Genomic DNA, 15,952 nt, shown 5'->3' with positions numbered 1-15,952 from the left:
CCTTAGCAGCTAGCCGCTAAGGCAGTGATGAGGTTAAGTCAGAGTACCTGGTTTATTGGGGGTGCAGGGGGTGAGAGAAGGGGTTAGTTGCCCCAGGGTGAGTGGTTAGGCCTACCGGGAAGGTTGTGGGAGGGGTTAACCCCATCATTACATCAGCGATAGTAACCACTATGGTAATGAAAGGGTTAACCCCTTCCACTACCCACCAGAGGCCTAACCACCCAGCCTAGGCAACTACCCCCTTCACTCACCCCCTCTACTCCCAATAAACATTACAATACAAACATCCCCCCCAACACATACAGTAATGGGCAAAATCCTTATTATCCATATCTGGATAATAGCTTATTTGCCCCTTTAAAAACAAAAACATAACCAAAACATTGACCAGCCAGCATATAGTAAATTAAAGTTACACTTGCCCCTGCCAGGATGAAGGCTGCTCTCGTGCCCCTCGTCTTTCTCTTCTGTGGTCACCAACAGTAAAATAAAAACATAAAAAAACTAACTACTGACCACAAGCCACTATAGTAATTAAGGTGTTAACTCCCCCTTCCGCTACCCATCCAGAAGGCCTAACCACCCTCCCTGGGGCAACTACCTCCACCTCCTCTACCCATTGATTGGCACAGTGGTATGCCATGCCCCATGAGCATGGTTTGCCACTATGGCAGTCAATGGGCAACCTAAAAAAAAGCAAGCAGGAAATGAAATACATTACATTTCAATAGTAAATAAAAAAATGTCCATAAACCAGTTGATTGGCACAGTGGCACCATAAAACTCTTGGGGTTCTCAGGGACTGGGATTAAAAGGCAGGTAGTGGTAGATCAGATAGATTAATATCTAAAGAAATGTAATCTTCCAAAGTTAATGGCAAAAGACCATAAGAGACTAAATGTAAAAATAACTCATTTAGAATTAGGGGAAGAGCTCAAGACACTAAATGATCAAAAGCACCGGGTACGACTGGTCTGTCGCACTTCGATTACAAGAATTACATAGGGATTTTAGCGTTCTGTCGGTTAGAACTTTTTAATGGTTTCTTGAAAGGAGAAAAGATCTCTCCACAAATGACGAAGGCTAATATATATAGTAGTGATCCTCAGAGGGAGAATACCATATGAGCTGTGGCAGTTATAGGCCAATATCGCTATTAAACACATCTGTAAATCTACAGTAATATTCTAGCTAAATTAAACCTAATACTTCCCACACTTTCATTATGATCAGGAGGGATTTGTGAGTGAGCGCCAAGCGTCGGACAATACGAGACAAATCATTGTTATTGACTGTAAACCACGGCAGACCTAAAGCTATGTTATTGAGCATTGATGCAGAAAAGGTGTTCAACAGAATCAAGTGGTATATCTTAGACAGAACATTGGAGCATTCACGTGTGCGTACTTGAATGGAGTTCAGGCTCTTTATCAGATTCCCGACAGCGACATTAAAATTGCCTGCGGGGGATAGAAACCAAATGGTAATCAAGAATGTGAAAAGACAGGGCTGCCCCCTTTTGCCATTACTGTTTGTCCTCACAATTGAGCCGCTGGCGGATACAATCAGAGCCCCCCCAATATACAAGGGGTTAAAATAAGAAATGAGACATACAAATTGTCACTGTTTGCAGATTACGTCATACTCGCTAACAAATCCACAGACCTCTTTCCCGAACCTACAGGCCACACTCAACGGAATTTGTCTGGGTACAAAAAATAGAGGGAAGTCCGAGGCGTTACATAGTAGATGAGGTTGAAAAAAGACGTATGTCCATCAAGTTCAACCTATGCTAAATTTAGACAACAGATACTTTATCCTATATCTATACTTACTTATTGATCCAGAGGAAAGCAAACAAAAAACCCCATTAAGGGGAAAAATTAATTCCTTCCTGACTCCAAGAATTGGCAATCGGATTAATCCCTGGATCAACATCCTTCCCATGTATACTTATTTAGTATATCCCTGTATACCTTTCCCATCTAAAAAGATGTCCAACCTTTTTTTGAACAAATCTTTTGTATCTGCCATCACAGTCTCCATGGATAATGAATTCCACATTTTAACTGCCCTTACTGTAAAGAACCCTTTCCTTTGTTGCTGGTGAAATTTCATTTCCTCCAACCTTAAGGGATGGCCCGAGTCCTTTGTACTGCCCGTGGGATGAATAGTTCTTTTGAAAGCTCCTTGTATTGTCCCTGAATATATTTGTATATAGTTATCATATCCCCTCTTAGACGCCTCTTTTCTAATGTAAATAAATCTAATTTAGCTAGCCTCTCCTCATAAATTAGATTGTCAATCCCCTTTATTAATTTGGTGGCTCTTCTCTGCATTCTCTCTAGTTCCATAATGTCTTTTCTTAGGATTGGTGCCCAAAATTGTACTCCATATTCAAGGTGAGGTCTTACTAATGCTTTGTAAAGGGTCATAATAATGTTTACTTCCCTTCCATCCATTGCCCGTTTGATGCAAGATAAGATCTTGTTTGCCTTTGCAGCAACTGCATGACATTGGGCACTATTGCTAAGCCTGCTGTCTACAAGCACTCCTAAATCCTTCTCCATCAAGGATTCCCCAAATTTCTCCATTTAATTTGTAAGTCGCCCTTTTATTCTTGCATCCCAAATGCATAACCTTACATTTATCTGTATTAAACCTCATCTGCCATTTACCTGCCCACGTTCCCAGTCTCTCCAAGTCCTTCTGAAGAAAAATTACATCCTGCTCTGATTCTATTACCTTACACAATTTAGTATCATCAGCAAAGATGGAGACTTTGCTCTCGATCCCAACCTCAAGTTCATTAATAAACAAGTTAAAAAGCAGGGGTCCCAGTACCGATCCCTGAGGTACTCCACTCACGACTTTAGCCCAACCTGAAAAAGTTCCATTTATGACAACCCTCTGTTGTCTGTCCTTTAACCAGTTTTCAATCCAGGTGCATATATTATTACTGAGTCCAATTTTCTTTATTTTGTACACCAACCTCTTGTGTGAAACCGTATCAAAAGCCTTTGCAAAATCTAAGTAGACCACATCAACTGCATTACCCTGGTCTAAATTCCTACTTACCTCCTCAAAGAAACAAATAAGGTTAGTTTGGCAAGATCTATCCTTCATAAATCCATGCTGACGATTACTAATAATTTTGTTTTCCATTAGGTATTCCTGAATATTATCCCGTATTAAACCTTCAAGTAGTTTCCCTACTATTGAAGTCAGGCTTACAGGTCTGTAATTTCCCGGTTGTGATCTAGCTCCCTTTTTAAATATAGGCACTACATCTGCTTTACGCCAATCTTGTGGTACTGAGCCTGTGGAAATGGAGTCCTTGAATATTAAATATAATGGTTTTGCTATTACTGAGCTTAACTCCTTGAGAACTCTTGGATGTATGGCATCGGGGCCATGTGCCTTATTTACTTAAATTTTTTCAAGTCGCTTATGAACTTCTTCCTCAGTTAACCAATTGTTCATTAATATGGAGGTTGAAGTTAACATTCTCAGACGAGGACATTAAATTCCTCAAATACAACTTCAATTATAAGTGGAGAGAGACCCTCCTAAAATATTTTGCTAGAAATTATAAATCACTATACAGTACTGTACTATGACCTGCATTATTGACCAAAATTAAGATTTGCAGGTTTGGAATTCTCACCACATCCTGGTTAGGGTGCATAACAGATACTATACTGCAACTCACCGAGCAAACTCAACAGCTGGGAAGATCTGTAAAGATCATTTAAAAAAAAAAGCATTTGTCTATGCTCCCTACTGTGGTCAGGAATGGTGAGTGGTCAGGAATAGGCCCAGACAAGGGAGATAATTTGAATTAGAGGTGATCGTTTAAATTGAAAAAAATATCAGTTGCTGACCCAACCCTCCAGGCCAGGGGAGCGCAAACTTTTCCTGCTACGCCCCCCTATCTGGCCTGCTCAGGATTAGCGCCCCCCCACCCCTACCTGCAGCCGCGTCAGATGACGCTCCGGGGTCACGGGACGTCATGTCATTTGCCGCCTGTCACGTCACATGACCCTGCTGCGTCATTTGACGCCACGTTGTTACAACGTCTGAATCCCGGTTAGTTTTCTTGTTGCAGAGGCCTCACGCGATCCCCCGGCATTTAATTTAAATGCCTTGGGGAAGAGTGCGGGACCTCTGCAACCGTTCCCCCCTTTTCTCCCCCAGACAAATCTCCCGTTTTTAAATTACTGCCTACATGGGGCAATCAGTGTCCGCATGAACATTTCTATGTGTTGATGAGATCTGGTGGCAACAGGTTCCCTGACGAGTATTACAATTCAGGTTCATAACTTTGTCTGGCTCTCCAAGACCAAATAGTGGGCACATCCCTGGTAGTCCCCCTCATAATACTGTACTAAAATGTGTTTGAATCTCTTGCTCATCTTATTTCATATACATATTTATATCCAACAATTGGAAAACGTTTTAAATGTTCTTCTGCAGGTTGCAGGAAAATAATGCCCCGATGCCATCTCTTTTTGATTAATCGATCAACATACCAATTGTACAAGACTGCAGATGTGATCTCTCAACCTTTGATGAGAGGCTTAAATGCATAGTGCATGAGGTACATCAAAGCAGGGGTTTTCATCTGTAAATTACTGTAGGTGTTAATAGCATTAGCATACTGTACTTGGGATCAGCTGTTGTGAGGATATGTTTGAGGCAGTGTGGATGTGAACATACATAGGTGTGACTGAGGCTGTAGACTCCTTGCACTAGCACTGGTTGTACGTGTCAAAGGTTCTATAACAAGTTTTATATCCACTACCCTGATTCAAGCAATTTTTTATGAAGTCTAAAATACTGATGTATTTCAGTTCCTATGCCCTTCTGTCTTGAGCATTGCTGAAGTTACTTCTTAGGCTGCGATTATACTGACAGCGTGCACGCGACCGCGTGAGGTTGCGCGCACACGAAACATGCTCTGCAGGCTGGAGGCATGGGGAGGCGACACTGAGGCGTGGAGGAGGCATGGCCGTGACGTCACGTGAGAGCAGTTAGCTCTCATTGGCTGAACCGCTCACGTGACGTGGCCATCGTGCGGCAAGAACTATTTCAAATGTCTTTGAAAAAATCACGCTCTTTGATGCGTTGGGTGCGCGCTCATTGAACAACATTAATTTGTTTTGGCGGCGCACTATAATCCCGACCTTAGAACTATACTAATAAATCATTAGTAGAGTATCCGGGTGGTGACAAAGTCCACACCAACTGGTGTTTCAGGGTCAGATATGGTGCATCTGTGATGGTTCATTCTTTTGTGGAGGGCTTGTTTGTTTCCCCCAACGTATTGTACTTCATATTAGGACATTTCTCAAATTGGATGACATACTGTACTTCATTACTTGTTTTGCAGGTGAAATTACCCTTTTAGTTATTTTGCTTCTTGTGTACTATGTACATTGTAGTTTGTGTAACTGTATTTGCATGAGTCCCCTTTCTTATTGTGGCAGGGTCAAGTACCTAATGCTAATGTTTCCATAAATGGCAGCCTGGTTCTCTGATAAGTAGCTTAGAGAAATTGGCTGGTTGTTTATAGGCTATGATAGGCTATGATGGGCTATGATGGGTGGTTCAAGGCGTCTATTTGAGTCTCATATCCTCTCAGGGCCTGACTGGCAAATTTTAACTCGGGGGGGGGGGGGGGGGGAGACAAGCCCAACCACTTTTATTGGTAACTGCCCTCCCACAGTGCTGGGAGCGGTTACTTATTTGTACCCCATACAGCTTATTTACAAATTCATGTAGTGGGTATTTGAACCCATAGTAGTATCATCAGCCTTGCTGTGCAGTTATTGGGGATCTTGTAGGAGAACTCTTTGCCTCCTTATATGTTTGTGTTTGTCATTACCATCCCCTTTGCACCGGCTGTATTCACAATATATATTTTGGTTTAAGTATTATTTTGGTGAGCGGTATCTCACAAGTTATATGCGAAAAAATCTATACACTGGGTAGATGCAAAGAAGAGTCCTTTATTCAGGGCCGAAATTTCAACAGATGTCAACTGTCTCTGGGAAACATATATTACAAGATTTTCTACTGGTTTCTCTGGCGCCTTCGTCTTAGGCATCCCCTGCCGTATCATTGACCCATTCCTTGATCGAAACCTCTTACCGCCTCTCCGTGTCTTTCCATAGCACTGCCATGATGTATCTGGCTGGTGTCTAAAAAAACAAATAAGAGCCAGAAGAAGAATCACAGCCTGACGAGATCTCCACAAGGTCTATAGGACCATTACGGACCCTGGAGTCTTGATCACCTATTGTTATTGGGTATAGGATTTCTCTTCCTTCAGTGATTGACAAAACCAGTAGTATAGTCATATACTGTATATCTCTTAGAAATGTCTTTCTCTTTCTTGTCTCAATCTCTTTACGAAAATCTATTGAGTTTTATCCAGATTTTGTTTTAAAGAAGCCAATTCCTCAGACGAGAGCATAGTGGAAAGTTTCTCTTCTGCTTTTGAATTAGGAGATTACAAATTTAGTTTTTTTGTTGAGGAAATGTGTGTGTGTGTGTGTCTCTCTACCTTTCTTGAGCGGGCCCCCTCCTATAGCGTCACGTCTTAGTGGCGACCTGACGTCACATCGCTGGGGAGGAGGGGCGCTCCCGAGCCTATGGGGGGAAACAAACATGTCCATTGAAAATAAGTACTTCCACCTTAGTCAATAATTCCACGGATCGATTCTTGTTCCAATAGTTTATGTAATCTGCATCATTTAGGTCTTTACAGGCATTCTTAGTTATGAGTGGAGAGCTGCAATTTCTGTTGATATCACATTAAGGTTTCAGCAGGTCTGATTTAAATACATACAGATAAAACATGTATATCTCATCCACGGTCATCCAGACCTGCCCAAATATAGGCTTGCCCCAATTTCTACCTTCTCTCTCTCCAGCGGTGCTCTTATCAGTATGTTCATTGAAACCTGCTATGCCATCCTGTACTCCACATTCTCTCACCGTCTCATCATCCTTCTAAGGCCCCTTTGTATTATGACCTCGTTACATGTCTCTGCTATGCCTACAGTTAACTATTTAGGTGCTAGCTATGCAGTTAGTGTTGATACAGATAATATGGCGTCTCTGTTGTTCAAACTTAAAACCCTCCCATCGTCTTTCACAACTGAATACATATATAACTTGCCATTACGATCAGACTGCAGAGAAGAGTCGGTCTAGAAGAGGAGGAGCTCTGCAGCGTTACCTAATAACCAGAATCTGCATTGGGCTACACACAGACCCGGCTTTTCTCCTCTGTGCTACTGGTCCAAATATTTCAAATCTGACCAGCCATGGGGTAATTGCAACCCGAGCTAGCCCGCCTCTGCATCCTCCATGACCATTGGTTGTGGGTCCTTAATTATGTCTTTCAGGGGGAATATATTATTGAAGGTGATCAGCACTAAAACTGTTCTTGTTTTACACTCTGTATTGTATTGTATGTCTTTATTGGTATAGCGCCATTGATGTACATAGCGCTTCACAGTAGTAATACACATGGTAATCATATAAATAACAAATAATAGAAATAACAGGTCATGGGAATAAGTGCTTCAGACATAAACATAACATTTAGGAAGAGGAGTCCCTGCTCCGAGGAGCTTACAATGTAAATGGTATGTAGGAGGAACGTACAGAGACAGGAGGGGGAATTTTGTTAAGTGCTTCTGCAGGGGGTCAAGCTCAATGCATCATGTCTAGTAATATTTACGGTGTGTAAAAGCTGTAAAAATGTTACAACAAAGATTCAGTTATCAAATGAGTTTATTTCAGGTGCACACAGCGGAGACAGCTTCAAAACAAAAAGCTCTCCCCCAGATAACACGGTATGCCATATATTTATACCCTAAAACCTAAAGCTCCACCCCTTTATGGGGGGGCTTGCACGTCACTAAATATTACCTCATTTTGTAATACATAACAATGCTGAATAACTGTATGTAGGCTAAAAATCATTATGGGGTTAAATGTGATGTCAGTTCTGCCACTTGGCACATTGTATGAGAAACTGAGCTTATCTTACAGGCTTCTCATAATATCTGGCCTGTTTACACTTTCAATTTGAAGCTGATTGGATGAGGAAAGATCAATAAAGTCAGCTAGGAGCGAAAACATTCCATTCTCTTTCACACAGATTTCTTCACATAGAAAGATGACATTAAAACTCACAAAGACAAAATGGCGGACTAAAATAATCAAACAAAATGGCTGCTTTGACCCTAATGCTGTTACGTCAGACCCCCTAATGTCTCAACTTCGTCAGGTGCTACTCATATGCTTCTTTAAGCAAGTGGGCCTTAAAGGTGGATAGAGAGGGTGCTAGTCGGGTATTGAGGGGAAGGGCATTCCAGAGATGTGGGGCAGTCGGTGAGAAAGGTTTAAGGCGGGAGAGGGTTTTAGATACAAAGGGGGTAGAGAGAAGACATCAATAAGCAGAACGCAAGTCAGGATGGTGCATAGCAAGAAATTAGGGCTTAGATGTAAGGAGGGGCAGAAGAGTGTAAAGCTTTAAAAGTGAGGAGGAGAATTGCATGTGTAATACGGGATTTGATAGGGAGCCAGGAGAGGGATTTCAGCAGGGGAGACGCTGAGACAGATTTAGGAAAGAGTAGAGTGAGTATTGCGAGTTCTTCTGGGTAACCATACCGCATGTTCTATGTCTGTCCGTTTGTCTCGCTGACTCTCCTTGTTGAATGAAAGACTGTAGAAGAAAGGACACGTTTTGGTTTCTATTATCCTCATCAGAGCAGATGCAGTGGTGGTTTCAGCTTGGTTGTAAATTACACTCCTGTCAAAATAAGGTATATGTCCTTGATGTAGCAAAGTTATATCGGAGGCTTTAGTTGTTGTTGTTGTTGCTGGAGAAATTCCTCTTCCAGGTTTGCCATAAACAGGTGAGCATATTGTGGTGCCATGTGTCGCCATGGTCTGTGACTATGTCTCTAATTTCCAATGTGTTGTCTTTTCTCTCCTTTCAGTATGACATGCTCAACAGAAATGCAACAGCTGTGAGGGAAGAGATGGTGCAGATGTCAAATTATCTGGACAGTGTAAGTTGGAAGAATCTAATAATTAATACATGGTGTTAACTATTCTAGACCAGGGGAGTAACCAAACAGAATGCTCTGCGAAGCTTCTTACTGAAGAACCTTAAGAAATTTTCATTGGTCTGTGATGTTGTCATGCATACACTTTCCATGCGATTTTTATGCTGTTGGAAAGTTCCATTCACTGAGTTTAATAACCTATGTACATTTTTCTCTCTATGGAGCGCCTATGCCAGTACAAACAAATGGAAATTTAGCCCCACCCAGTTGGGGGTAGGACCAAAACGTGCAACGAATTAGGCTCCACTAGCCCCTACAAGGCTCCCTGCTCTCCTCCTCACAGCAGTTATTTTTGTCCTACTAATAAGGGCGGTAGGTTCTCTCCTAGCAGGTTTTGCTGATACACCTGCGTACAAAGGGAGCCTTCAGGCTGCCTTATTCCCAGGCACTGGGGCACTATGCAGGCTTACTCGGAGCACCCCGCATGCTTACCCTTTGGCGTATGGGCACTGTTCATAAGCTGGTGTTGCAATATTTGGCCAGAAGCCAATCTCCTGTGCCACCTAGAGACAAGCTAGAATGTGCTGCCACTATGGCGCAAAAAGCTTGAACACTCTACCTTTTAAGACTTTTTCCATCCATGCCAGTACAAGGTTCCCTTCCATGAAAAATGTTTTTTGTTTGTCAGTCTTTTTACCCCCCTATTGCTTGACTAGACATGCAAGTGCTGTGAGGAAGGGAGTCTGATTCTTTGAAAGTTTTGGTCCTACCCGCAAGAGGGCGGATCTTATTTCCCTTTCTTTTGTACTTGCATGGAGGGACTAAGAGCGTAGAATTATCGTAAATCGGTAAGAATAACTTCCCTTTTCGTGACCCTGATTTATATTGTGGGATAAAAGTCTTATTCATAGGATTTCCTAAACGTGAGCAGGATGAAGCAAAGCGGAGATGCTGGGATACAAGATGAATGTGCCACTAAAGTGATATTAAAGGAGTGCCAGAGAGGCCCTTTTAGTACGTAAAACTGAAGTGCCAGTGACCCCGATAATTTCCTATAAATCAGACTCAAGACACAATATCACACATTAAAATCTGAGTATAGATAGTATGTAAATGAAATATGCCTAGAACATAATGGGCGAAAACAGTGTATTCATGTATGCGTCCAATCAGTGGTCTTCAGTACCCTGAGTGAAGCACTTGTAGTGTAAAGATAATTCTGCCTGTTAAAAATATGAAATATTTAAATTTTATAATATTTATTATATAATGATATGGGAATAAAGAAATGTAGGTGCAATCACAGAAATAGTAATTGTTTGTAAATAAAAGAGATCCAGAAGATATTTTGAAAAGGTCTGGTGGTTCTCCATATTGATCAATCAGAGAAGGTACAGGGCCTCTACCCTCCTCATTCTCCTCTACCCCCTCCCACAGATGTACACAATGCTGAATATCAGGATTGTCCTGGTTGGGTTGGAAATCTGGACGAACATGAACATCATCAACATTGATGGATCTGCAGGGGAAGTCCTTGGGCGCTTTGTAGAGTGGCGTGAGAAGGAGCTTGTCCCACGGCGCAGACACGACAGTGCACAGTTTGTCCTGTAAGTACTGAGTAAGAGAGTGAATTGACCGATCTAATTTTAATATAACATATTGTTTATGTTGTCATGGGAGACCAGGACCCTTTCACGAGATCACACACCAGACAGGACACAGTGTTAAACTGGTGTTTATTTCACCTGGAGCAAACAGACGCAACACAATATCACTGACAGCTATACTCACTCCACCCAGGGAATACAGGGAGAATCCTAGCAATCCTATGTGCCCTGTGCCTCAGAAATGGCTTATCCGGTGCAGCTTCCACACCTGTGGGGGATCGGAAACTCATGACCGCGTTGGCTGCAAGTCGCAGCAGAGCAAGTTTAAATCTCCCACTCGGAATAGCAGGCAGCCTCGGTTTCGTGTGTCTCTAGCACAACCTCAGAGTGCACCGCTTAGTCCATGTCCATGCTTGCCTCAGCAAGGTCTGCGGAGCTGAGATCTAATGCATCTTTTCTAGATTCCCCACCTCCATAGGAAATCATGGAGAACTGGGCAGCACAGATGTGTGTTGAACCAATCACAGCGTGAGGGCTCGCCTGTGTTGGCCAACCCGGGCTGTGGGTGTGACAGGGAGGCAAGAAGTGTGGGCATTACAAACCAGCTAATGAGAACAGCGCCTACCTACCCATTTTCTCAATGCTGACCTGTTGATGAGCTAGGCGCCTTTTTGTCTGGGCAGTAAATGGCTCCCAGATAGGCCGGCCCATCCCCCATCTCGTTTGTCCTCAACCCCCCCCCCCTGTGCAACTAGCTAAACTTTGATCTCTGGGTGTGTAGGCTGGATAAGTGTAATAGCAGCCTAGCAAGCCCAGGGAATTAAGCAACACACCGTTACACAAGCACAAATACATTTCACAGAAAATAAAGGTTTTCACATTCACATAATATATTTGGCCAGATGACCACAATAGGATGTATATACAGTGCAGCCCTTTACATTCATCCAGATGATGGGGCAATGGCTGGGCTTCACCTTTATTATAAGAGCCTCATTGCCCATATTGTCACAGATGTAGCCTCTCCAAAGTATAACTGGTAAATGTCTTAACATTTTATAAATTACTTAATTTTTTTTCTATGTGATACTGACCCTTTAACTCATTAAACAAATTACAGACATGAGGTTCTTTGCTTCTACGTGGGACTGACCCTTTAACTTATTAAACGTGTGGCTGGCCTTTGACAAAAATCTGCCCTGACTGGTCTTAAACGTCCCAGCCCCAGGGTAGGCCCAGCCACACCTATATCTCTCTCCCCCCTCCCAGTCTACATGCGCTCACCCCCAAGGTCCATACCCCATCAGGGTCCATAGTTTCTGCCCCGTCGCTAATGTGAACCTTCATCTGCTGCCTGCTACCCTTCAAGTCTAGTCTATTGGGTTCTGCAATCCCATCCACGGACCCTCTAAGGCTACTGGCATGCCCATCTGTGGTCCTCAGCGCCATCTCCACAGTTGTCCATTTAGCCCAGACCCATTGCTGCAGGCCAGTGGTGATTCTCCTTATCCCCAGGCCCATTGCCCATCACCTACATCCTCTAGCCCGTACCTTCTTCCCTCCGCCCCATCCCCCAGCCCATAACTTCTCTTCCTCCCCCCCCTTTCCGCCAGTGTGAGTAGGGAGAGGGAGGTCCTTGGTCCAAAGATTTCTTTTGGCGGCCCTAGGTTTCTTTGGTCCTACATGGGACTGGCCTTTTAACTCAATAAACAGGTCACTGTTATCATGTCAGCTTGGTCTTAAGAGATTGATCTTTTTAACTTATTAAACATTACTGTCATTCAGTCACTTACCTACTACATAAGACTAGCCCCTTAACCTACTAAACGAGTCAGTCATTATATTTCTTGGGTCCTTCATCAGACAGACCTTTTAATCCATCAAACCTATCACTGTCATTAGGTCACTTTGGTCCTATGTTGCACTAACCTTTAAGTTTGTAATATTGATATTTGATGTCTCCTGTAGGAAGAAAGGCTTCGGTGGCACAGCAGGGATGGCGTTTGTAGGCACAGTATGTTCCAGGAGTCACGCTGGCGGCATTAATGTGGTACGGTTGTTTGATTTAAATCGTATTTTCTTATTCTGTGCGCTTTGTCGTTGGGCTTTTTGGGATTGGGTTTTGCGGCCGAATCTGAAAAACTATTAACATCTTATGCTACGAAACAAACTACACATGATAAGGAAGGGGCTGCGTGACTGAGTGCTTTAGGAAAGCAATTCTTTACAACGTCCTCTGGAGGCAAAAGTGTTAAATTATCTGTAGGAAAGAGAAAATATGTTTTTAGGACTCAACTCTTTCATAATATTGAAACATATTTTTTGTTTTTGTAAATGTGAATGCGTAAGTTGGGTGTATATTGTTTAACTGATTATTCATATTCGTTCATGATTCATTTATTTCAGTACTTATTATTTGATCTTTGATGTTATTATTTTTCATCTTATTTTTATTAAGGTTTTATTTATAATTATTATTATTTTATTTTGCTTTGTTTTTATTATTTCTTGATTTTATGCACTTATTCATGATCTGACACATTTATTGCTATAGTTCCCACATAGAAATGTCCAGGCTTTTGCTTCGATCGTTGCCCACGAGCTCGGCCACAACTTGGGCATGAACCACGATGATGGAAGGCCCTGTAGGTGCGATGTGGCAGCCTGTATCATGAACTCTGGAGCTTCGTAAGTACAGTCATAAATAATGCAGGCTGGGAAATTAACCAATCGGAGTGCTCCATAAAGCGGATGCTCACGTCCCCTATTCCAGCGGTGGCCAACTCCAGTCCTTAAGGGCAGGTAAGGTTCTAAGGATATCCCTGCTTCAGCACAGGTGGCTCAATCCAAGTCATTTTGATTGAGCCACCTAAAGCAGGGGTATCCTTAAAACCTGACCTGCTGGTGGCCCTTGAGGACTGGCGTTGGGCACCCGTGCCCTATTCTATACCCACTGCACTCGGAGCTTACTGAAGTGGTACATTCTGATTGGTTCTTGGAGTGTCCAATTACTCACAATTCACTAGGCGATTAGCAAGGGCACATATTTTCTCTTGCTACTGATTATATAGGGAGTTGGTAGGTGTTGAAGTTATTAAAAGTTATTGGCACCTCTCTTTTTTCCGTATGAGGGTGTCTTATATGTAGGATTCCTATATGTTAATAAGATTAGTAGTGCCTTGTCAGTAATAGGATACAATGGTGTCCCATGTACAGGATTCCTATTCATTATATGATCAATGATACCTTTAATGGGATAACCGATACAGTAAGTGGGAATTGAATGCACTGCATTCAAGTTAGTTATTTGGGTCAGTGGCACTGTTTTCTTATGTGAAATCTGGGGGGGGTTTACGCACTGACATTTTTTTATGTGCCAGTGGCACCTCCATATTATCACATGAGAGCAGTCTCACTAAGCCTACTAATTTATAGTGATCATGTGTGAGACTATTAATCCCTAAGAAGAAAGCTTCACTGACCTTACTAAATTATATGAATTCTGTACGTGAAATACCATTTTATCCCAAAAGTGGGAGGTTCCATTTATCCTCTTAATTTTTTAGTATTGTGTGTCAAATGCCTTCTTATGGCATAAGGCACATTTCATGGGCATCGCAGTACTAACAGAGGAATGCTGTGCGTGAGATGCCTATCCCATAAAATGATATACAAGTAGGGAAGGTGTTGCATGGCTGACTGCTTTCACCCTTCACACTTGGCAGGAGCTCGAAAAACTTCAGCAGCTGCAGCGAGGAAGACTTTGAGAAGCTGACGCTCAACAAAGGCGGGAGCTGCCTGCTCAACATGCCCAAACCAGACGAGTCCTACAGCGCCCCCTCCTGTGGGAACAAGCTGGTGGACCCCGGGGAGGAATGCGACTGTGGCAGTGCCAAGGTCAGGGGTTTTCAAGCTTTGAATCCTTGTGTGACCAGGGCTATAAACCAGCTGGAGTTTATTACAAGTCCGGCAAAGTTAGAAGTTCCTTCCAACGTTTCAACGCAGACGCTGTACTTTCTGACTTATATGAAGTTGATTTAATTAAAGGGGCAAACCCACGTAGCTGGCCAAGGCACAAACCCTTTGTAAACAATTTAACATTCGAATGGTCTTAAACAACCATGCTAACAGCAAAGATCTTATTTCTCTGGAAATTAATTGCAAAATACATTCCTTCAGGGCCTCTGAATTGGAATGTATTTGTCAATGAAGTGTTTTCTTAACCGTTATTAAGAAGAAGCGGCTCAGTGAGTAATGACACTGGCTGGCACCGAGTTTGTAGCATGGGAACCTGGTTCAATTCCTGGCGTCAGCTCCTTGTGACCTTGGGCAAGTCACTTTATCTCCCTGTGCCTCAGGCACCAAAAACATAGATTGTAATCTCCACTGGGCAGGGACTGTGCCTGCAAATTGTCTTTGTAAAACTAGCAGCGCTATACAAGAACAAACTATTATTATAATTATCTCACCCTGTCCCTATCAGAAAGGCAATAAAGGGAGAGGAGGGCTTTGCCTGTACTAACTCTTGTTGAACTCACAGGGACATCAGACAAAAGGGAGTAGCCAGTGGAAATAAAACCCTTCCCAAGTCCATGTATAGAAACTAACTTTTAATAAGGACTTAAAAATACTTATAGGTGTCAGATTTGTGTTAAAACAAATTGCACCCGTGAGCCAAACGTGACCCCTTATACATGTCACTGCCATTAGTACACTTTGGTCCTAGAAGGAGCTGGTCCTTTAGGTTGGCGGTTGTCCATACAAATTGTTAGAAACACACTACAATAAATCCAGACCATTATTCTGTGTCTGATGTATTCTTTTAATACGAGTAATTTGGATTTTGTACGTTTCAGGAGTGTGAGAAGGATCCGTGCTGTGCACCGGGCACCTGCAAGTTACGCTCAGGAGCTCAATGTGCTTATGGTGCCTGCTGCCAGAACTGCCGTGTAAGTATATGCTATTTGAAGCTCTTGCTGCTTGTGTGTGTGTATACACACACACACTATGTACATATGTATTGACACACACACGTGTATGCATGTGTGTGTAGCGAGAGAGTCGTGTATCCTATGTGTTTTCTTTTTAACCTTAGCCTCTCATCTCACCTATTCTCTCCTTCCCTGTCTTCTCTTCCTTACTCATCCCTCATTCCCTTAACCCCTCCCCACCCCATACACCTGTCTTGCTCTCTCTGTCCCTCTCGCTCTCGCATCCACATTCTGACTCTCGTCCTCCTTTTCTCCAAACTCTCTT

The 15,952-nt window shown here is 42.7% G+C and overlaps 1 protein-coding gene across 1 annotated transcript in view; it reads left to right on the top strand.

The window, feature by feature from the left end:
* Nucleotides 1–15,952, top strand: part of ADAM9 (ADAM metallopeptidase domain 9) — a 96,248-nt gene that overhangs the window by 61,186 nt on the left and 19,110 nt on the right. The window contains exons 8-13 of the mRNA XM_075601207.1: nucleotides 9,021–9,092; nucleotides 10,527–10,696; nucleotides 12,665–12,746; nucleotides 13,251–13,384; nucleotides 14,422–14,593; nucleotides 15,553–15,645. Of these exons, the coding sequence (XP_075457322.1) occupies nucleotides 9,021–9,092; nucleotides 10,527–10,696; nucleotides 12,665–12,746; nucleotides 13,251–13,384; nucleotides 14,422–14,593; nucleotides 15,553–15,645 (723 nt within the window). The remainder of the gene's footprint in view (nucleotides 1–9,020; nucleotides 9,093–10,526; nucleotides 10,697–12,664; nucleotides 12,747–13,250; nucleotides 13,385–14,421; nucleotides 14,594–15,552; nucleotides 15,646–15,952) is intronic.

Source organism: Ascaphus truei, chromosome 5 (genome assembly GCF_040206685.1).
Source record: "Ascaphus truei isolate aAscTru1 chromosome 5, aAscTru1.hap1, whole genome shotgun sequence".
Classification (NCBI taxonomy): domain Eukaryota; kingdom Metazoa; phylum Chordata; class Amphibia; order Anura; family Ascaphidae; genus Ascaphus; species Ascaphus truei.
This window is presented reverse-complemented; position numbering and strand designations above follow the sequence as displayed.